This window comes from Cucumis sativus, chromosome 3 (genome assembly GCF_000004075.3).
Source record: "Cucumis sativus cultivar 9930 chromosome 3, Cucumber_9930_V3, whole genome shotgun sequence".
NCBI lineage: Eukaryota > Viridiplantae > Streptophyta > Magnoliopsida > Cucurbitales > Cucurbitaceae > Cucumis > Cucumis sativus.
The window spans coordinates 10,542,366-10,565,993 of NC_026657.2; the positions used below are offsets into that span (position 1 = coordinate 10,542,366).

The 23,628-nt window shown below is 36.8% G+C and overlaps 1 protein-coding gene across 5 annotated transcripts; it reads right to left on the reverse strand.

The window, feature by feature from the left end:
• Positions 1-461: 461 nt before the first annotated feature.
• On the reverse strand, positions 462-22,681 carry LOC101206586 (chromatin structure-remodeling complex protein SYD). 5 transcript variants are annotated; one of them, XM_031882130.1, is made up of 36 exons: positions 22,509-22,624; positions 21,843-21,972; positions 21,687-21,748; positions 21,446-21,561; positions 20,877-21,308; positions 20,514-20,686; positions 18,510-18,682; positions 18,370-18,434; positions 17,572-18,282; positions 17,220-17,494; positions 16,100-16,197; positions 15,801-15,986; positions 15,466-15,646; positions 14,073-14,246; positions 13,954-13,997; positions 13,634-13,690; positions 13,346-13,442; positions 13,094-13,266; positions 12,805-13,018; positions 11,323-11,448; positions 11,138-11,227; positions 10,086-10,202; positions 9,896-9,976; positions 9,540-9,647; positions 9,038-9,207; positions 8,867-8,945; positions 8,707-8,781; positions 7,935-8,032; positions 7,743-7,850; positions 7,525-7,582; positions 7,198-7,425; positions 6,017-7,097; positions 5,840-5,929; positions 4,675-5,750; positions 1,925-4,288; positions 462-1,464 (listed from the first exon to the last, which is right to left on the reverse strand). In XM_031882130.1, the coding sequence occupies exons 2-36, from the start codon at positions 21,945-21,947 to the stop codon at positions 754-756; spliced, it is 9,996 nt and encodes a 3,331-aa protein (XP_031737990.1). In that variant the 5' UTR covers positions 21,948-21,972; positions 22,509-22,624; the 3' UTR covers positions 462-753. The 5 variants fall into 5 exon arrangements, with proteins under 5 accessions (XP_031737990.1, XP_031737989.1, XP_011651021.2 ...); XM_031882129.1 differs by having other exon boundaries at positions 5,840-7,097; positions 21,843-21,965; positions 22,480-22,681; XM_011652719.2 differs by having other exon boundaries at positions 5,840-7,097; positions 21,843-21,965; positions 22,509-22,649.
• Positions 22,682-23,628: the final 947 nt, after the last annotated feature.

A 23,628-nucleotide genomic window follows, 5' to 3' on the forward strand; every position in this document is an offset into this window, starting at 1 on the left:
CGGATGCAAATATAACAATATTATTAGAAAAATGCAAATATGAGAATGTAATCATAGATCATATTATAAATATTAATCTATTATTAATAAACTCTAAGAGTATCAATGATAGAAATAATTTCTTTTGTCATATTTGTAATTTTTTAGAATGTTATTATATTTTTATTTATTGACTCTTAAATTGTTATCGATCGTAATTATCCAAAATATCGATTTCGACTAAATCTACAAAATAAATAAATAGCCATTTTGATCTTTGTTTGGTAATCATATTACCTAGAGTGTAATTCCATACAAAAGGTCGAATTTAACAATAATTTCTAGAAAAAAATTTAAAAGATTGTTAAGAATTAACGAATCAAGTTGAAAGGACAAATAATATAGTTGACTTCTTTTTCAAAAGCACAATAGAGGAATGAGTAGATATTTGCTAATATAAACACCAAATGCCAAAATTACTATTACTAATGAGAATTTTTTTAATGCATCAATATTTAATTCCTGAAATAAAGAGGTTATGAGAATGAGGTTTGATTGTTCAGTACAATGTTTGGTTCTCAAGAGAACCATAAATCTGCCATGAATAATTAATTATATAGAAAGGTAACCTAAGCCATAATTGGTGTGTGTATATATATATACATACAAAATGATAGTAGAGGTTCCTATAAATTGAAGCTACAATTTCCCCGGTGGGGTTAAAAACTTGGATACCAGGGGAATACAAAAAAAATTTACAGAAGATTTCTACATTCATTCACTTTGCTTTGGATCCTCTGTTTCGGATTCAACTGAACTTTTGTCAACTGGAGTTTCCTCCGGTGACCGCTCCTGGGTTTCGACAGTTATTTCATCCTTCACTGGTGGAGATCCAGGAGGCAGGTCCAAATTTGGAGACTTATTTTCTGGCAGCGAGTCAGAAACTGGAGAAACATCCGCTTGATCACATGCCAGGGTGCTATCAACTGGATCCTGTTTTAACTCGGAAGCTGGAGGAGCTGCATCTGCTTGATCACATATGGTAGAGGTATCAGCTGGAGGAGCTGCGTCCGCTTGATCACATATGGTAGAGGTATCAGCTGGAGGAGCTGCGTCAGCTTGATCACATATCGTAGAGGTATCAGCTGGAGCGTTTGCCGAGTCACAAACTGGAGGAACATCAACTTCATCACGTATGGCTAATTCTACTGAAGTGACACTATTGGCCGGATCCTGCACCGTGTCACTGACTGGTGGAACATCAGCTTCGTTGCATATGGCCATTTCTAAATCTCCGGCACAATCTGCCGGTGGGCACCTTTCATTTTCCGTGGATACATTAGCTTCATCACATACAACTGTTTCTACAACTGCAATGGCATTATCAGCCGGGCTCGAAACTGGTGAGCGTTCCATACTTTCATTTTCAACAGGTAGAGAGGATGGACTGGCTGTTACAGCCTTGTCTAGAGAAGGCTCCCCCACCTGAAAATGCAACAAGAATTACATTACTATGTATAGCAAAAAAGTAAAGAAAGCCCGTGATCCTCTTATAAAGATCTAAAATTCTGTTAAGAATAAAGTTGTGGAGGATTTTAAACTATCCCGACTTCCTAAACTTATCCATATCGCAAAGAGCCTCATAATCTAACTAGAATCTTTTTGCTTCTAATTTCTTTTAGGGTGGGGCAGAATGGGGACTGGTGTATCATTGTTAAGTTCTATTGGCTTTCCGGATGCTGTTTTGAGGATATTTTGGTGGCAACTACTTAATTCTTTTTAAGTTTAGTTTCAGCCAGGTGGTTGGTAAGATTTGTTATTTAATGGAGGCTATAATTAATAAATTTCTTTCAAACAAAGCCGTCTAGATGGGAACAGCCTCAGACGTATCCATTTGATCAATTGTCCGAACTTGATAACCAGATTGCATTATAGCTTTATTTACCTCTTCCAACAAAGAAGATGAAGGCAAAATTGTTTCTCCTGATGCATCTTCTAAAATACCACCAGGTTGAGAAGTGTCCATTGGTTCTGTTTCAGTCTGCAAAACATCTGTCAGCAGCAGGGGGACAGCAATTAGTCCACTATCAAATGAGGTTTCGGACTTATCTTCTTCCATAGTACTTGTAGAAGGTAGGGGCTGGTTTAAGGTATCAACTGGATTTACGGGAACAGACTCCTCAGTTTGAGGAACATTAATCTGATCACTAGTGGAAACTTCCATATGATTGGAAGAATCCACGGAGACGAGGTTTTCGGAGATGCTTAAAAGCTGTTCCTTGTTGACTTGAGTAATGACCAATCTGTCGCTGCTATTATCAGAATCTTTGCAATCCTCCAACGGCTCTGCACTATCAGATAAGGATTTCTCAGAGGAACTTTGACGCTTGTTTTCTTCACTAACTAACAAAACAGATGACACATTTTCAGACAAAACAATGTTATCATGTGTTGCAACCATATGGTCACTACTCATTGGATTATCACTTGGTCGCTCCAGAGAGACTGGGGAGCTAAGGGGATCCAATTGAGGGGGATCCAATTGAGGCGACTCCTCGTTGCTGTTGGTTGAAGCAAACACAGCCGAAACTTGTGATAACTCTTTTGGTAATTCTCTACTATCCTGGAGAGTTTTTATTGAATCCGTGACTGTGCACTCCTGCAAATCATCCTTGCAAGAATTCCCAATAATTTCTCTGTCTGTCATCGTGGATGAGGATTCAGGTAAATCAGTTTGATCACCTGAATTATCTAAACTTGTGGGTAACACCATCATATTTATTTCCTTAACTTCTGTCGAAGAAAGTGGTTGGGCCAAATTTCCTGATTTATCTTCTTCGATTCGATCAACAAGAACCTCTTCAACTTGAGGATCAGATTGCCTTTCTTCACTAGGAGACCCTCGATTTATCTCACCAGATCCCTCAATCTTCCCTTCCTGTAGTGCAATGGATGTATCATTTGAATCTTCACGCACAAGGTTTTCTGAAATCACATCATCCTGAGACACAATCACTTGAAGATTAGCACTAACTCCAATATTTTTGGGTTCCTCCAACTTCCCTAAACTATCAACTTGATCTACCACAGACGTGAAAGAACAATTTTCTACCCCTTCCTGTGAAGATGACGGCAGAACCTTGGTAGCCGTTGTATCTTCTGGCACATGTTCTCCATCAGACATGTCCGTTTGAACAATTGCATCAGAACTTTTAGATTCATTTGGTCTCACTGATGTTGAAGGTGAAGTATCAGCAGGGATTAGTCCACCAGCATCTGATTCATCTAAATCATCATTCCTGGAGACATCCACATCCATGAGACATGCATCATGGTTGTCACCCTTATTGTCTTCATTATCCTGGGTCGGAGCAATTGGCTCGGGAACATCTTTAGGCTCACCAAATTCAGCATTGTTTTCCATTACTTTTTCTTTCTTTTCTGGAACATTCAAATTTTCCTCCAAGATGCACTTACTACTGGTATTTAACTCTGGTGCTTTCTGTTCTTCAACATCAGTTTTGATAAAGCATTCTGCAGCGTCAACTCTAGGGGGTACCAGATCGAACTCCAGAGAGCCTCTATTGGATTTAGCTATATTTGAATCGTCAGGACTTCCAGCACAAACTTCTTGGACTTTAGCATTTCCATCATCAGATGAAGGAAAATTCGGCAACCCTTCTGAAGCAAGCTCTAATTTATTTCCCGATGCTTCCTTCACCATATCAGATGCACCTGTGTCAGCATGATCTACACTGCCACTAGACTTCCCCAGCACAATGTCAACATCCTGCTTTGTGGCAGGATCCATTTGTTCAAGAATAGGGGCGACATCATTCACTTCGTTATTCTTACGCTCAATATCCATGGTAGCCACAGAAAGGCATCCTTGAACATCAGGTTCAGCACCTGACATGAGTGCATCAGAGCTCTCATCAAAACTTGTAATACCTGAATGATCAAGATTTTCATGATGACCCGAGAGACTTTGACAGCCATTATTCTCCTGATTCGTACAAGGGGCAGTTATCATATTTGTATGACTGCTATCAGAAGCAACAGGCAATGTAGGAGCAGGGTGACTTGCACCATCGTTATTCAAAGATGAGGGAACTTCATAGCTGCTTCTATCAGGAGAAGATTTTAAGAGTTCCCCACTAACAGGTTTTGTTTCGCTTTTCAATGCATCATCCGTCACCTTAGGAGTTTTTGATGAATTACAATCAACCAGACTTGAGGAAATAGTTGAGCCTTCTGGTGGATTATGGTCAGCATTGTTGAAATTTGATGAAATTCCAGAGCCACTAGCCTGAAGCCAAAAAGATTTAAGAGGTTATTTCAAAGAAATTTCACATTTAGCACTAGAATTTGTATCAATTTTTGTAGGATGATTGTTATCACATGGCAAAGGTATAGATGAGCCAACTATACTCTTAGATACTTAAGCATCTTGGAGAACCACACCCCAAAAGCTAGCTAGTGGGGTGGAAGAGCCAAGCCACTTAAGTACTATATTGGTCATTCCATTCTAATCAATGTAGGACAAAGATATCTCATACTACCTAGTTCCTAACACCTTATTAAGTCCCCCAAACTACGAAGACCACCTTCATGAAGATTTGATCTCTGGAAAATATTGTTTTTGTTTTGATCAGTACTAAAAAAACAAGGAGACGTGGATCTCACATCACTTACCACAATTGAGCATGCGGCAGACATTTCTCTTGATTCAACCAATATATTTACTGCATTAGCCTTCGAACTTGCACAATTTTCCTCGTCGATCGTTGGAATGATGCATTCTTCTGAAGCATTTGCAGAACCTGGTCTAACTGAAGATTCTAGTTCATGAGCCCCAACTGGAATGTTGGAATTTAAAACAGTGGCTAAAGTAGCCTCTGACTGATTATTTCTGATCACCTCCACAGACGACTTGCTCAAAACAGGCATTGCAGGGGCATCCTTGCTTTCTTTCCCAGAAGACTCTCCAACTTTCGCTTTTGACAAGCCAGTTCCAGAGAAGACCTCCTTCATTACTCGAGCAACATCATTCACGTTTGCAGTTTGATAACGGCCTGATATAGTGGTCCTGTCCAAGGTTCCAGTAGCATCACTTTTTGTTGATGATGCCAACAATTGTTTGTGTTGAGCAGTTTTGGGTGCTTGCTCCTTTCTTTTTGGACCCAGGGAATGCACAGTATCTACAATTTGGGTCACACCTGCGACATTTTGAACACTGGTTGATTCTAGATTCTCGGTCCCAGTTTTACCTTTTAGACATGTGTCTTTACTACTTGAATCCCCCATTTGCGCTGGTTGCACATGCACATTCAAATCTTTAGCTTCCTTGCTAACTGAACCACCGTCAGGAACTACAGGGGCCAATGCAGCCGGTTTTCTACCCCTACGTCGAGGGGGCTCATCCCTGTTTCTAGGAGTCTTACGACCTTGCCGTTTAGGTTGCACAAATCCGGGTGGCGGAGATTGAGAGGCAGGTTGCAAGGTTGAAGCCACTGACGGTAATGAATGGATTGACTGGGAACTAGGAGCAGTCTCTGGAGCAACATCTATAACAGTTTTGGGACTCAACTCCACAGTAACAGAACTAGATAAAGAGGTGGTTGGAGGACCACATACTGGAACTGCAGGTGTGTCTTGCAAACTATGGGTCTTCAAAGTCTCATCCACAATGTTATTGGATATAGTTGCATCCTGGGCAGCACCAGTACTCTTACTCAAGTGTTCAGTATTTTGACTTTGTTCTGTACACCCTGCATAAAATTTAAACGCATGAATTCAAGAAAAAGCAAATTGATACACAACAGACATTGATTGGACGCTGAAGTCTATCAATACTTGCCTTGTGGTCCCACAGTACTAACAGAAGTTGACAAGCTCACTGTCTCCTTGCCCTGATTGGAATTATCTGTTGATTTAGAAGATTCCAAACCTGGTCCAGTGATTTGATGCAATTGCTCAGAGATAATATTGGTTGCCTGATTGACTATATTTTCTTTAGGACTGACAACAGCCTTACTTGAAGAAGAATCCATATGGTTCTTTTGCAAATTCATATTTGAGCTTAGACTAGCAGCAGCCATGGTGTTAGGTAATGCAGGAGTTGGTCCTGCCTGTTTCTTTCCTCTACGTCGTGGCGCTCCAGCAGCACTTTGAGTCTTCCGATATGGTCCTCTGGGCTGTACAGGTTTAGGAATTAAATTAGGGGCAATTTGAGATGTAGAAGACACAGAAGGCATAGCAGCACTAGGTTCCAAATTTGATGAAACCCCAATGGCAGGTTGATCATTAGGTCCAGTGACAGGTTTTGAAGGGGTAGAACCAGGGAAAGAAGTGGGAGGCTGTGTGGCAGAAGCATTAGAAACAACTTCGCTTGCAACATTAACTTGACCTGCCACTGGATTTGTCAATTTACCCGGCGATAGGTCATCTTGTCTTAAATCGGAGGATTGACTGCAAGGAACAGGAGGTGGTACTATCCCCTGTTTTTTCCCCCTTCTCCGAGGAGCTTCTTGTCCAGTTTGAGTTTTTCGACCATGACCTTTCGCTTGAATTGGTGCAGGGGAGCAAGCTGGAGCTGATTCAGAGGCAGGAATAATACTAGGCACTGGGGTAGTTAACAGAGAATTTGGAGCAGCCCCTGAAGCAATTTGACCAGTTATTCCTTGACCAGGCAAAGAATCAAGACAGCCAGTTTTAGAAATGCTTGAAATAGTTTCCCCCTGTAACCCCGTTTCCGTTTTGGCTGTTATAGAAAGAGATGGAAGAGGAACCACTGGAGCAGGCAGCTTATCAACAGTTGATCTTTTTGGTCTTCCACGACCTCGCTTCGAAGGTGGTGTTTGATGCTGGGGCATAGGCTGAACAGGAGCCAAAGGCTGAACAGGAGCCAAGGGCTGAACAGGAGCCAAGGGCTGAGCAGGAGCCAGAGGAGAGGAAGCAGGTTCTTCTGTCTTCAAAACAGCCGCTTCAACTGATCCACTAACACTGGCCGATGGTTCTCCTGCCACAGCTTCCTTTGACCTAGGGGATTCAGGGGAGTCAACCTTGCACATCTTTTCAAATTCCTCTTCTGTCCACTGTTCCTCATAGGATCGCACCTATTAAAATAGGATGTTCAATGAAAATAAAACAAATTATAATCACACCCAAAAGAGCTCAGGTATACCACATTCACAAGTAATAAAACATTTTCCAGACCTCTCTTGCCCGCTTCCCCCTCCCATAGTGTTGGGTGTCAAGGCTTCCAAGATATTCACTCTTCCTCTTGACCCCTGCATGGGAAGCCTCCCCAGCTTTTGGTACTTCTTCAGTTATCTTCATTGTTTCGTAGAATACTTTCAGGTCATCATCTGTTACAAGACGTGAAGGGATGGAAGGAACAGGCTCAGAAATTCCATGGCCAAGTACCAGCTTCTTCCATGTCGCCTGCAAAATTAATGTTGAAGTTCACCACATAAATACTCTATCCCTGTAAGTTTACACTATGAATAAAAGAGAAAAGTTCAGGAGTGTTGATTTAAATACCATCTCATGCTCTTGCCGTTCTTTGTCAACTGTTTCAAACACATCTATCTCTGACTCACTGTGAACATGGAGACAATGGTTAATAAAAACTGTGATTTCTCCCCTAACCACTGAATGCACAAGAAGAAAGATCTTTGTTTCCTTTCGAGGGGTCCCATAATCAGCATCAAAATAGTTCAAGCAATGAGAATGGGCCTTCAAACAGGATGTACACGTACCTGCGTGCTAGGAGATCATTCAGAGCATCATCATCTAGTACAGGTGAAGCTTCTTCTTTCTTACACTCACGTAGAAGAGATTCCAAATATTCTCTTCGATCTTCAGCACTGCAGTATAGTAAATTGGGAAAAAACCATATAGCGTTGGTTTCTTAAGGAAACAACACAGATTTTCATAAAAGGCGAACCAACCTTGTATTGTTGTCAAAAAAACCAGCTGTAATACTTTGATTAGCCACTCCTAGTTTATGCTCCGCAGCAGCTCTCACTTGTTCTTCTACAGTTTGAACCTTGAATAGGGCAGATCAGGAAAGAAATAAAGATCAGAACATAGCCAGTTACAAACACGTGCTAGGATGATGGATCCCATTTTGTATCATTTTGTATAATTTCATTCCATCAATGAGATAGTTTTTTTTTTTATATTAAAAAAGCGCACACACATTAAAACACCAACATTTTAAATTACAAACCATTATAACATAATGAGATACTAATCTATCAGACTAAATCAACCAAAAGGCTCTCTAATTGGTTTTAGCGTCGAAAGAATATAATTGCAATTATCATTGATTGATAATCAAATGTGAATCCTGAGCCCTGTAGACTCAAATGAACATTTTTCAAGCATGGCCAATTCAGTCATTTGGATTGTAAAAACTATTTTCTTATATATTTGGTTTTATCTATATTTTAAAATCATTTTCCTTTTTGTTATTTTTTCACTCTTGCTGATTACAAATTATTGGAGCCCTTTCATGTAATTATTGTTTCATTGCTGCATCTTGGTTTGTCCTGTGTTTTTGTAGGTCCATTCCACCATGAAATAATCAATTCTTTAGCTCCCCCACCCCATGATACTCATGCTTCTTGATTTCATCGAATCCTTTGAAACCTAAATCATGATAAAACCTTGGGACAGTTTCAATTTTGACAAGATTACATAGTTCGAAAGAAAACTTACTGTTTCAAATCTAAGAACAAGTACGTCCCTCTTCTGCCCAATTCTATGAGCCCTAGCCTGTGCTTGTAGATCAACCTGAGAACACACGCACAGTAAACCAGATTTAGAATATCTATATCAGATTATTGTATTAAGTATCATGAAACTCTATCATATATGCCTGTGGATTCCAGTCTGTGTCGAAGATAATCACTGTATCAGCAGCTTGGAGATTCACTCCCACACCACCCGCTCGAATGCTGACACCATAAGAAAACACGGAAGGTAACTATAGAACATGATAATTGAAAATGAAGACAAGAGTCAGAACAACTGATCAGACAGAAATTACCTAAGAAGGAATATAAAGTAGGGAGAATTTTGCCGGTTAAATAACTCAATTAGTGCACCACGATCACCCCCAGACGTATGTCCATCCAATCGTAGATATCGATATTGTTTCCACTGAAGATATTCCTCCATAACATCTAGCAGTCTAGTCATGGTGGAAAAGAAGAGAACCTGCAAAAATAAAAGCCAACCACAGAAAATGAAATTGGAAACATCTATATATAAAAGGATACATGATGAAAAACTGAGCAAAAATCAGTTCTGAAATGAAATTATTGACGTAGACAAAACTAATGAAAAAAATATAAACAAAGATTTACAACTTGGGAAACTAATCAAACTCGAGTAGAAGGTATATATTAAAATGAAAAGTGAATAGATGTTACTATCTATAATAAAAAATATAAGAAAACAAATTCAGTGGAAAAATAATGGGTAAAACATATAGTATTGGATTTTCATCAACATTCTATCTTGATATTGTCTGTCCAAGAACTACTTACCCGATGATCAGTTGCTTTTAGCTTTGGTAATATTCTATCTAACATCTCCAGCTTCCCACAGAGTCTAACAATGGGTGGCAGGTAATGCTTAGGTATCAAATTATCAACCTAGACAAGAATAAAGATGTTTCGTAAGGACAAATACCAACAAGCAAGAAGTAGGGTAGTTTAAGCTTCCAACTATAGGTTGTGCACTGTCAAAAAGAACAGAAGGTAAGGATAAAACATTTGATCAAGGATACAAGGCAGTGGAGTGGGGTGGGGCAGAACATTCTACCTTCACCCTTCCCTCAATTTGCTCATCCAAAAACCAATCCATAAATAAATTGCATTATAAAAAGAAAAGAAAGACATGCCTCCTCTGCATGAAGTTGGCTTAGATAAGGATGATTGCAAATATTACGCAGCTCCATCACTGAATTATGCACTGACCGGACCTGAAGATAGAATATGTAAGAGTGTAGGCAACAATTGGATTATCATATAAATTAGAATTGCAAATTTCTTCAAGAAAAGTACGTAGAAAAAGAAATGAAGTGAACGAACCTTTGTGCTTCCTATTGAACCAAGGTTATCCTCTACTCTCCTCATCAAAAGTTTCTGATATGCAGAAGCCTCACATCTTACAAGTCTTTCAATCTTTTCTGGCAGTTCATTTTCCACCTGCAAGCATGAATACAAGAACATAAATAAGTGATACCAAGGAAAGAATTGTCTGAAAATCTTCCATACATCTTAATGCTGAATTACTGAGTAGAAGTATGTGGCTAATCTAGCCATGAAGAAAACCTACAACCCATGGTGCCACACGTAAAAGAGTTTTTTTCTTTTGGGAAGCAATCATGCCCCACATTCTTTAAATTAGCAAGCTAATTCAACTATGAGTTTCATTTTCAAGAAGGGCAATTTGATATGGTTTAATCACATTTTACCCACTTTACCATGTCAAAGTGCCTCGTTCTTTTTAAAAGATGTTTTCTGAATCGTTATATTACTGGTGTATTAACATGGGGCTAAAGAGTAATATGACTGTCATATTAACCACAGGGTTAAATGGAGTTTTACCCTAGTTTTTAGTTTTTTCTAAAGGAAACGAGTCTCTTAATTCATATAGATATAAATTAAAAAGAGACCAATGCTCTAAGTACATGAGGGGTATTCAAATAGCATAATAGGATCAGCAGGCACCCCTAGACATCTCAACTACTTTTTAGTTTATAAATAACCCCCAGTCCTTCGTAATTATTAACTCAGAAAATTAATAAAAGATTTCAGAATTGTTTGTCACAACTCAAAGTCCTATAAACTAACTCAAGCCTTCACACGAAGGAGAAATGTGCTTGTAACTTGTTCTATGTGAACTTGTGGAAAGTCCTATATGTTCTTTAAAAAATTTAACTTCTGAGCATAAAAGACTACCCGGCCTTTCCATATTTAGACCAAAAGCACTTAGAATCTTTTACTACAATTACATCATAACAAGTGGCAGAATTCTAGGAAGAGGATGCATGAGAAAAAGGAATAGTTATCCCAATAAACAGTGAATATCTATGAAGACAAAATGATGCTGCTGAACACAAATTTTAAATTAAAGAAACCTTGTGTTTAAGCCTCCGAAGAACAAACGGGCGAAGCACTTGGTGCAGTCGATTTATGATCAAAAGATTCTCCTCTTCAGAAAGCAAAGCCTTGTCCCAAATAAAATAATAATAATCATAATCATAAGAGAAGGGAACAAAAGAAACTGAAATTTCAAAGAGAAGTTGAAGAATATTGAAATTACTTGGTCAGCTGAATTATCACCATTACTCTCAAATGGTTTGTTGAACCACTGTGAAAAATCCTCTGATGAATTAAAAATATTTGGCAACAAAAAGTTTAGTAATGCCCACAGCTCTTCAAGATTGTTCTGCACGGAATGGATTTCAAAATAAGCCAGCAAGTACAAATGGATAAATTATCAAAAAGAAATACATGCAAGAAAATTATAACAAATAGCATATAACATCCAATAAAACAGCTTCTCTCCAGTAATGTTACTGTTAACATTACTTGTTTCTTAACATTTCATTATTCACAAGAGACTACAAATTAAAGTTAAGCCTTTAGAGTTAAAGGGTCCTCTCTCCACATTCTTCAAGCCTTCAACTGGTTTGTGGTCTTTCCGGGGAACATTACTCACTTTCTTTCCCTTGTCTTAGACCATCCTTTCAAGGGTAGAAAGGGCCTTCTCTGGAAGCAGAGCTTGTTAGAGCTTTTTTATGGTGTATTTGGCTCAAGCAAAACAACCGCCTCTTCAACAACAAAGCCCAACACTTTGATGTCTTCCTTGACCATGTGTTCAGTATTGCTATCTATTGGTGTAAATTGTCTAAGCACTTCAATTCTTATAGTTTTGATTCACTATTGACCAGTTATAGATGTCTTTTGTAATCCTTAGGTCAGGGCCTCTTCCCCCTCCTTTTTTAATTTCATTTATCAATGAAATTGTCTCTTATCAAAAAAAAAGAGTGAAGACATTGGCCAAACTTATTTGCTCAAATAGAAGAGCAGTAAGGATACTTTAAGGATCATGCCCAATACTCCATAATTTTTATGGGTACTGGCACTGAAACAGGCAAAGTCACTCCACCAACTATTTGGCAAGGCCCATTACCAGAGATGGTCCCTTTTTTCATTTAATAAAAATGATACCATTGAAATCAATGAAAATGTTTCAAATCATAGTAGATTTGAAATGAATTGCCCTAATTTTGATTATTTAAACACTGAAGGGAAACCAAAAGTTATTATATATTATGTTTGTATGTTTCTGCAAAAACAGAACTTTCAAGAGTAAGATGTTCCTGGTTTATTGCATTTAACTCAAAAGGAAGATAACAAAAATTTATATACCAAAACTTGTAAATTTTAAAGTTCTCGTTGATCAAAGATACATGAATAGGTTGCTTGCTTTTATTTTTTTAATTCTGAGTAATATCTAACAAAAATTTAAAAGACATTAATTCAAGTCTATCCCATTCTACACAACATTATAATATTATACTGTTTGTAGTTTTTAATATCATGTGAAAATCATTTCTCTCATATTTCCTTTGCCAACAAGGGAGAGAAAAGGCTTGGATTCAGTTGTTCCTGACCTAAATATAATCAACTCAAAAAACAGATGGAAATAACTATAAACCCAATAATGTTCATGCAATCAGATAACAGATTAAAGGAATCTCTCATATGCTGTAAAAGAGAAAGCATTAACGACTGTGACCTGTAGTGGTGTTCCAGTCAAGAGTAATCTGTGAGAACTCTGATAGTGCTTTAGATCCGCATTCAATTTGCAGGAAGCATTCTTTATACGATGGCCTTCATCAATTATGATGTAGTGCCAATGAATCTTGCTCAGTTTTGGCCTATCATGCTTGTTCATCAGATATTCGTATGTGGTCAGTAGTACATTAAATTTCTGATGAACAATTCTCTCTCTGCAATGAGGTTCTGGTAAGTTTCTGGATTAACCAAGAAGATTAAAGAGAAAAAAAACATAGAAAAATCATTACTTGAATAATTTACGCCGCTCTTCTGGAGGCCCAGAATACACGATTTTAAGCACACTAGGGGCCCAGAAGTTGATCTCTGACTCCCATCCGGGTAAAACGGATGATGGCACAACCACCAAAAAGGGACCTCGATCATTTTTAGTCTCCATTAAATAACAGATTAGGGAAATTACCTGGAAGTCACCCTGTTAGTAACACTGAATGTAAAGGATTATCTAGGCTCATATAACGAAGCTTAGGCGAAAACAGTACCTGAACAGTTTTTCCAAGCCCCATTTCATCGGCAAGAATTCCATTCAAATGGTTGTTATACAGAGAAACAAGCCACCGAAGCCCATTCATCTGATACCTAAAATGTTTATTAACACGTTTACAAGAAATTCAGAATGGCTTGAGCACTGGGTTTTATTGCTGTTACAAATATCATGAATTTAAAAAATCAAAGGACTAAAATGTGAGAAGGTATTCCCAGAAATAGGATTCTCTCCATAGCACATGCAATTTAAAAGGATGAAATGATAGGAAAAACATGAGACTCACTCCCTCAACTTTCCTCCCTGAAGACAAGAAGGCTGCTCAGCTATGCTTTCCTTAACACTGAAAAAGATATAATTCATATAAGATATTTGGAACAAGTTAACAATAACTTGTTAATGCTGTAAAAGATTATACATATAAGATATTTGAAATGAATAACTTATTAATTGGAGGTATCAACTTGAATCCTCAAAATACCAAAAGTTTCCGTCAAGAACAACAAAATGCAAACTCGAGCAGTATTTGAGAGAAATTTCAAAGCACTGGCCAAAATTTGTTGTGGGGTGGGATGGGGGAAAAAGAAAACATGAAATGCCTCTCACCTATGAGCCATCATGTAGTACTTCTCGTTACTTTCTAAATAATGCTGTGAGAAGAAAGTAAATGTAATCAGTGAATAAAGCAAAAGCTGATGTAAAAGAGCGAGCAGAGAACCACTTGCCTTTGCCTCATCTTCATTTTCAATCGCAGCTTCACTCTTTTCAGCAACATTCACAGCTCCTCCATCATCCATATCGCTTGCCATGGACTTTGCCTCTTGAAGCTTGGATCCAAGCTTTTGAAGATATTTTTCAGTCTCCTTGAGAAGTTGCTTAACACGATCTGATTTTGCATCCTAGTACAAGAAGTGAAACAACAGTAAGAAAAAAAAATACAACATGCATAATGCACAATGCATCAATGAAAAAATTTTAGATTTTGTTCAGCCCTTTTTTATCCCGATTAAATCCAAAACTAACCTAAAGATAATTATATGTTGACTTGAACCTCTTATCCCTACACTTGTGTCTATTTAGGTTCAGTTCCCACAAATTTTGAGGTTTATATGTCAGATAGATAATTATTTTATGCAGTAAATATTAATATGCTAATTTTCAAATTATTTTATAAGAAACAAGAAAACTCCAAATCAACAAGCAACCCACAAATATGAGCACGAGACTTTTTCTCAATTTGTTATAATAAACAAGAACAATTGATAAAGAGATTTAAAATAACAAGTCAAAAAAATTCCAAATCACATTCTAAAAACTCTAAGCCCAATATGTTTATTCCTCAGTACACGTCGAATCCATTCCTGTACAAGTCAAATTACAAAAATATCTTCATTCTTAAACCTCCTACACTCTCATCATCCTAAAGACCTTAATCCAGATGACTCCATACAGATTTAATTTTTAAGTGCTTAAAAAACCACAGTTTTTAAAAAAGAAACGTAAACTTTCATTATTAAAAGGGTGATGATACAATAGGGACGAGCTATCTACACCTAAGCTTCGTGATTGGCATGAACTTGACAAAAGGTGCAGGTGTAGTTAAGGCAACCCATAAATATGAGTGTGACAACAATGATAGGAATATAATTATCGCTAATTTACAGTTAAGATGATTGCTTTCTAATTAATTGTAAAACTTGTATAAAGTATAAGAAAATTCCCAATAAATATTAGTTAGTAGTATTTTTAATATTTTAATTTATATGAAAAATTGTTCTTAAAATAATGTATTTTTCCTTTTTTATTTAATAAGAAACCAAATTTTCTTTGAAAAACATGAAAGAATATACAAGGGCAATACAACAACATTAACCCTACAAAAGAAGTCCATTGAAAAAGAAACAAACCAAGTTGATAATTACTCTTGACAGGATTTTTTAAATTTCAAATAACACAAACTTTTAGCTACTTATAAAGTATAGACTTAGATCACAAGTAACGCACTGTTAAAATGCTTGTCAGAATAAATAGTATGAAGAAGAATGATTACTTTTTTTTAACGGAAACTAGCCTTATGAAGAAGAATGATTACTAGTAATCAACTAGGAGAAGACAAACCTGCACCATTCGAAGATACCCCTCTACATCGTTGATCTTCAAAAGATTGATCTTCTCACGCTGGATTCTGTCAATCTTCTCACGATGAATTCGTTCCTTCCTTTTGTGGAACTCCTTAACATACTTATTGAAACCCTTCCACCTCTCTCTCTTAACTTTAAATACGTCATCAAGTCTTTCCCTAGAAAAAAGATATAAAGGACAATAAGCAAAATCTGTACAACTTTAACTTCAATCCATCAGAATGTGTTTTATCATTGATGGGATTAAGACTTATGAGGTTTTATTTGGAAAAAAAAGTTGAGACAACTCTCAATTAGATGGGCACCACATACTTGTGAACTTCTATCTCACCAAAGAATTCCTTTTGCCTCTCCCGAATTCTCTTCTGCCTCTCCTCCTTCATTCTCTGCTCAAATTTTTCAAGTTGTTTAATCCTCCTACCATGTTTATGCTTCTTGAAAGATTTCAATCGGTCCATCTCAGTTGAAATTGGTTTGAAGAAATCATTGAGAAAATCACTGCCAAAATTTTCCAAATTCATCAAACGATTCGTAAAAGAAGACATGATAGCACAAAAGTTCTTAGTAAAAACTAGAGGACTACTCAGGAGAAAAACTTGGAGAGAGATTACTTCCTGAGCCGGCGCTGAAGCTGCAAGAGTTGAAGCTTTTTCAATTCTATAACACTTCTAGTTTTTGCAGATATATCTTCTGACGAGCTGACAGTTTCCTGCAAAGGAAAATGATACCAAACCAAATGATCAATGAAGAAACAAACTGCAAAATCTAATAAGATCCCAGGGGGATTAACTACGGGCCAATTTGACAGTGAATTGATCTTCGCTTCTAGAAATAAAAAGTTCGAAGAAAAATTGAAATATACATAAAACTTAAACTAAAAAATGTAAAAGAATCGGTTCCTTTCTTTTCTTTTTCTTTTTCTTGGGTCAAACGAGAAGTGGAGTTAACAACTCCTTTCCCCTGACTCTTACTCCAGACAAGCCCTAACTACTTTCTAGTATTAATTAATTCTAGTTATTATTTATAAATTAATTAGGGGTTTTTTCAAAAATAGAAAAAATTGGCAGACTATTTACATTCCATAGAACAAAACCACCAAAAGATAAAATTTATCCCTTGATTTTTCTATGAAGTGTAAATATTTTGTCAAATGTTCTATTTTTGACAATTTCCCAATTAATTATATAATATTTTCATTAAATCTAAGAATTTTACTCATTTTTCCATAATAAAAACCTATCAAACAATCAACTACTAGATATTAATCATCTTATATATCCAAACACAAACATTTATCCTAGATATTTAAATTCTAGGTTTTTGCACCAATTACTTCATCAACTTAGATTGGAAAATGTTCTTGTAATTCCTTTTGGTTTGGAAGGGAATTCCCTGCCCCTTTCCCATTCAGGTTGTAAAGTGGTTTTTTCAAACGAAGCTGTTGCTGTTTCTTGTAAAAAAAATTAATAATAATAATAATAATATGGACCCATCATATAATATCCAAAACCTAAACAAGCCATTAGTGGTTACTTTGGGATTTCGGTCTCTTCTTTTGCTGCCTCTTCAGTAACTTCTCACCGTACCAACTACAAGTTTTCTGTTTTTTCTATAGGAAAATAAAACGGCAGTTGACTATTGATCTACTATACTTTACTTACAATTAGGAAAATAATAATAAGTCAAAAGAACTAGGAAATAGAGAATGAAACTTTGAGGTTGCACACAAACCTTTAACTTATCAAAACAGGTGATAATACGTTTCTCAGTTTTTTGTTGTTTCAGTAACCAATTTTGCTCATTTAGGAGTTTCTTTTTCTGCCGATCCATTATCCATTTCTCTGACATGGTGTTCTTTGGAGACATCGGCAAATCAGATGGCATTGACTTACCATTGTCTTCTTGTTCCATAGTATTTAGGCTGCCATTTTTCCCTTCATCAATAGATGCCACTTTTTGCACTTCTGTGATGCATCTGGATTCAGATTCTGGCACATGCATATCATCTACAATGCAAACCCATGGCATTCAATAAGAACCATTCAACTTATCTGAGTTAAAAGTTCTGCAAAAACAAACTCACCATGAGATGCAATATTTGGGATCACACTAGCATCTCTAGAGGGCATGACAGCATGGTATTGATCATATGTCCCAGAGATAGGCTTCCACCGTTCTCCCATTGAAAAAGAAGACTGACTATCAATATGTTGACTCCCCAATCCACTATTGTTCCGAACAATGTGCAACTGAGCAGATACATCATTCTTCCTATCAACTACCAGCTCATGCTGACTAGCAAACGCCGGTAGACTTACCCTAGAAATCTCATTTGTGCTTCCAATTCCTGTCCAGCCAACTGTTTCAGGGTTCAATGGCTTGCTTATACCCGCTGCAGCAGTGGCTTGAAGATTGCTATTCTCCAAATCTTCAACAGGATTATTTGCAGTTAAAACCCCCCTTGTACCTGAAAAGTCAGGCGGATGTGATCCAGAGCTCAAGCATGTTTGAGCAGTTGTCTTTTCCCGCATACCTTCAGCCTCTGCCTTTCTTACTTCTGCTTGAACAGAATAGTCAGAAGATGTAACCTTTTTTTCCTCCACTCTCCTATTATCTATATCTTTCATGGAATCAGCTTCAAAGGTTCTTCCAGCAGATACCGCACCCGGGGCCACCATACCTGTTTCCCTTCCAGCATCCAATTTTCCAGATGGCATCATTCCTTCATTGGAACTTCTGGCCTCATTAAAAGATTGAGAAATACCTCTAGGATCAACATCTTTGCGAAGCCCCTCTACATTGGCATTCAGTTGTAATAAGAAACTGATGTATTATAGTAATAAATAAAAATATATAAATAATAATAAAAAAGGTGGTCTACCTTCTTTAGGAAAATTATTCCCCAGGGCAATTTCAAGGTGCAGTTTCTTTGGCATCAAACCATTTCTGGACAAAAAAATGAAACATGAAATTCAAAAGAACTTACTAGAACAACTCAAATACCAGAGAAGAATGTGCAACCTGAATGCTAAAAACACAAGGCACTGCGCCCTAAGTTGTTTCAATTGTTGTTCCTTGAAAGGCAAACGTGATTGGGATGGGGTAGGAACCTGAGAAACAGGAAGCTTTCCTGCTTCTCTAGAAACTGAGTTGCGCAACATGCTCATTTCTGGTCCATTGTTCCGCCATGTACCCTATTAAAGAACATGTCCATAAGTATATATCAAATTACACATAAGCAGTCCTGGTATCATTCCCAAATAAAAGATCTACAAAGTCAAAGTAGTGGCTGTACTTTACAGTGCACAAATTTTGTTTCAGTTCAAACAACGAGAACCAAACGCCAGACTTCTTTTTCCTTTTATTTTAGAATGACTAAGCTTCCATAGAAAAAAATTGAAATAAAAAAGGGCATATAAAAAAGAACCTCACAGAAAGGGAGTCAACCTACAAGAAGGGGCTTCCAAGTAAGCATGTAGCATGTAGCATGTGGAAACATGCTAAACAATGAAGGGGACAGAAGCACTTAGCTTCAACTAAACAAAGCATTGAGGTTTTTGAAGTGTTCTTTATTTTCTATTTAGCAGGCTAAAACTTTAAAACTGTTTTTCTTTTTAAAGAAATAAAAACTTCCATTGAGAAAAAATTGAAACACTACCAAGCCATAAAAAATCCAAGCTCACATCACACCTAATAGAAAAAAAGGGTCCAATTAAGTAAAATGTTGGCTAAAGAATAATTGCAAAAAGTATTCGAAATTGATGCCCAAAAGGAGACGTGAAACTGCACCAAGGACCAAACAACACTAGGATCCCTCTAAATACTATTTTAATCTCTCCCCACAAATCCCATACCACAGCATACACCTAGCAATCCAAAGCAAACGAACCTTCACACTAAAAACCAGATGAAGGAGGAACTGAAGTCCCCATTCAAACGATTGACACTTCTTTGATGAGCCAGCATGAAACCATATAAGCTAGGCTACTTTTCTGTTTACTACTATCAAAACAATACAAAACATGGATACTCAAGAAGCTTAAAAAAGAATATTTTCCCTCCAAAATAGATGATTAACTGATGCTTCCTGGCTTACAGAGAACGGGCCACCTAACCTAGGATTGAACACAAAGGAGGAAAACTTTTTTTCTGGATAAGAACAACAACTTTCGTTGAGAAAATATGAAAGAATACATGGGCATACAAAAAACCAATCCCACAAAAAACAAGGGAACCCTCCTACAAGAAAGGACTCCAACTACACAAAATCTGTCTAAGGGATAATTAAAAAGTCTTCGAAATCGAAGCCCAATGAGAAACTTTTAGGGGAAGGACTCCACAAGACTGATATTTTCTATCATAACCAACCAAACCTAGAGGAGAATGTATGACATCTTCCACAAAGTAGTAATATTCAACAATACAAGATGCAACCCCTACAAAAGATCGTCAGTCAGTTCAAGAGGACTACACTATACCTTAACCAAAGTTTACAACCCCTAACAGACTGCTACGTTGGGATAAATATCATCTCTGCTGTTCCTAATGTAAGTCCTCCAAAAGAACTTGACTTTTTTCATTACTGAAACCTTCCAAATATTAGCAAATAAAACTTTGACTAGGCTAGTGGAGCTGTGGAGGAAAGAAGGTAAGACAAGTAATAATGATTTAAGGAAAAGTTGCTAGTAGGTTAAAGAAGTGTGGTCATTAACGGAAATCTGTCCAATGCTAGAATCAACCCCGTTATGTCACAGTCAAAAGGTCTCTTGCGTTGGCAAATGATACTCAATAAACAAAACCATCTCACAAAAAAAAAAGGAAAAAAAACAAAACAAAAGAAGGAAAAGAAACAAAACAAAACCTATTTCATTAAGGAGAAGCAAAAGAAGAACAAGAAGAATATCAATTGGAGTACTTGAATATTTGTACCTAGGTTCTTCCATACAATGTAACACAAATGTTAGAAGGAAAAGAAAAAGGGATGAGACCAGAGAAATAAAAGTCGTCAACAAAACTATTACGCACTTGGATCATTTTCGTAGCATCAACTGATGATGTGCTAGGCATGGGTAGTTCACTCTCCAAAACTTTTTCATTGGAGGTAGATGTCCCATCACCGCGGTTTACAGAATACAATTGAGGGTCAATAGGCTTTTCTGTAGCTTTGGTCAATCCATGCTTTACCTGCTCAATATTGCCTGCACCATATGAAGAACCAGTAAGCTATAGAATATATTTGGAGATGGTAGTAATATGACTTGGCAACAGTTTGTACTCCATAGCTCATCCTAGATGAACATAAGAATTCTTCACTACCACTTAAGAAAGGAGAAATATTTAGAACCCGCTAGTCTACTGCTTAATCTCATTGAAATACAAAGCACATACCTCCTTTAGCTAGATATGCCGTCGGTTCAACCCTGTTCGTCTTTACATTCCTAGAATTAACCAATGAGTTGCGTGTATCAAGTTGATGAGTATTGTCGCTAGGTGGCTCCACAACTGATGTATCCACCTTCTTCCTCTTCTTGCTGCCCTTTTTACCATCCTTATCATTTAATTGCTTGGCCCAATTCACTGAATCATGCTTCTCTTGTGACTGTGAGTTGGCAGACCTTGAATCCAAACTAGATGGACTTTCTTGATCAAAAGATTGACCACTCCGATGAGTTGCAGAACCTGGATAATAGTCGTGATCTGTACTACTTGGGCCAACAGGCGGCTTGCTTGAAGCCAGTGGGCTACTTTTAGACATCTCACTTCCAGATATACCCATTTTGGAATCTTTACCAGCACCAACAACGCTGGAAGAACCTGCAACTATTTTTATAATGATTCATTCCGAACAAAGAATAACATGTTCATTTGTAGACAAAAATGAAAAGAATAACTTGCGCACTTGCAAACCCGATTCACTTATTTAAAAAAAAAAAACTTATATAGTGATATCCTTGTACCTGCATATTGTGCAGTTGAAGAATCGCCCATCTGAGTTCCACCAGTCAAAGGAAGGCGTGATGCCCTCAAAGCTTCAATATCAAGACCATGTTGGTTGATGACAGTCTCCATGGCCCTAAATAAAAGAGGTTCGGTTGGCAAAACGAAAGCAAATTTGACAGCAGGAAATTATAATCAGAAGAAATGCAACAATTGTAAGGGTAAAAATGGTCACTAAAGTATGGAACAATTATTCTTTACCTCGAAATTACTTGATATGGCATCGAATGCTCTTTCCCACTTGATTTCATGTGTTGCAGTATCTGAAACCCGCAAAAGCATGAAATCATACATATGAAAATTCATTATACCATTGATTGAGCAAACAAGATAGGAAGTAAAAGATTCCATACACACCACATAGAGTTTCGTAGCCAATTTTGCTGGCTCATCTCTAGATTCTTGAATAAGTTTGTGCAGAAATTTCGCTGCTTCCAACTCAACATTTTGTGATGCTGCCATCTTGTCTAAGATAGCAACCTACAATCTGAAATTTCGATAAGCACAGCAACATATAAAAATACCAACTTAACTAAAACAAATAGACGCTACAAAGGAAAGAGTGATCCTATTATAAACACACTGAAGAAAAAAAAACGAAAATGCACATCAAATGGTGTTTAGTTATTCTCATTTTTTCCTTCGATGGAACCAAAATAACTAATGATAATCGAAAAGAAATCGGCTTGGGAGACAAAAATGGATAGGGAAAGCAAATGTTACTCATAATTATCCTCCAAAAAAACCATGGTAGATAATTTCATAAAACATTTCCAATAACAGCACCCATAATACTATAACTACAACTAAATTACAAACCAACCACCTTTGTCTAACCAATTGAAGCATATAAAATACATAATAAGCTCAAAAAACGCAGAAATTCTGACAAAAAATAGTCGTGAAACAGCAAGAAGAAGAAAAATGGTTTGTATCAAATGGGCAGTGACTTCCGAGTTGTAAAATAAATTTCAGAGAGTCAAAATTATCGTACACCACTGAAGAAGAAACGGCACACAACACCTGATACGAGATCCACGAAAAAATTGGGAGCTGATGATGAGCTACATGGAGAACTCTTGTTAGATTCTGAAGAAATTACCAAGCCCTCGAGACGATGCAACTGTGTTTGCCACCTGCTCGTATAAAGGAGATGGTCATCCAAGCACGCTTCGCACGTGAGAACAGAAATCGGGTTTCGGCCCATTTTTCTAATCGTCGTCGGTCTGGGCCGAGAAGTATAATGGCTCATGCCGACATGTCGGACTAAACAATGGGCATATTCGACATTGTCGGACCGTGTTGTGGACCGTTTGCGGATTAGCCTACTTCAGGTATCTAAGGAAGCTAAGCAGATGGGCCCATTAATGAGTTTTTCTGTTTCTTTTTTTATTAATTAGGGTAATAATAAAGATAGCAATTCTAAGGATCTTTTTGGAAGGAAAAATAAAATACTAAAATAGTCATTTCCACTATTGGGCAAGGGAGTAACTTATTTCTTATTGATTCTTCTCCTTCTTCTCCAAAATATAAATATATTTTTTTTAATAATTATATTTCAACTAATATAATTATCTTTTGAATTTGATATATATATATATACTGATTATTAATTTTTTAATAAAATTTCACTATTTAATTTAATTAAATTTAAGTTCAACTAACGATAAAAAATCAAAATCCAATAATTAATTAAATATTCAACTCACAAATATTTAATTAATTTTAATTCCATCAAACCACAAATTCTAAATTAAATATGTGATTGTATGTTCAGTTGAACTGACTCTTTTTATTTTGGTTTTCATTCCTCTTTTTATTATTGTTGTTGTTTTGCATTCTTCTGGTGTATGATGTAATTGACTTTCACCATTTAAATGCATTCGGGAAAGAAACAAAATTTATATTTCATTTTGTTTCAATGTTATTATTTTCGTCGTCATTTGTTTAAATTGATTATTAATGATTATTTAAATTGATTGTTAATTATATGCAATTTCTTGAAACGTTTGCACCCAACGTATTCGCACGGAATGTTTGCGTACAAGACGTTCAAAATTGACATAAGAAAACTAATACAACATGTTTTTTTATAAAAAATCTAAATTTTGGTAAATTCAAAATATTAATATTTGTGAATTGG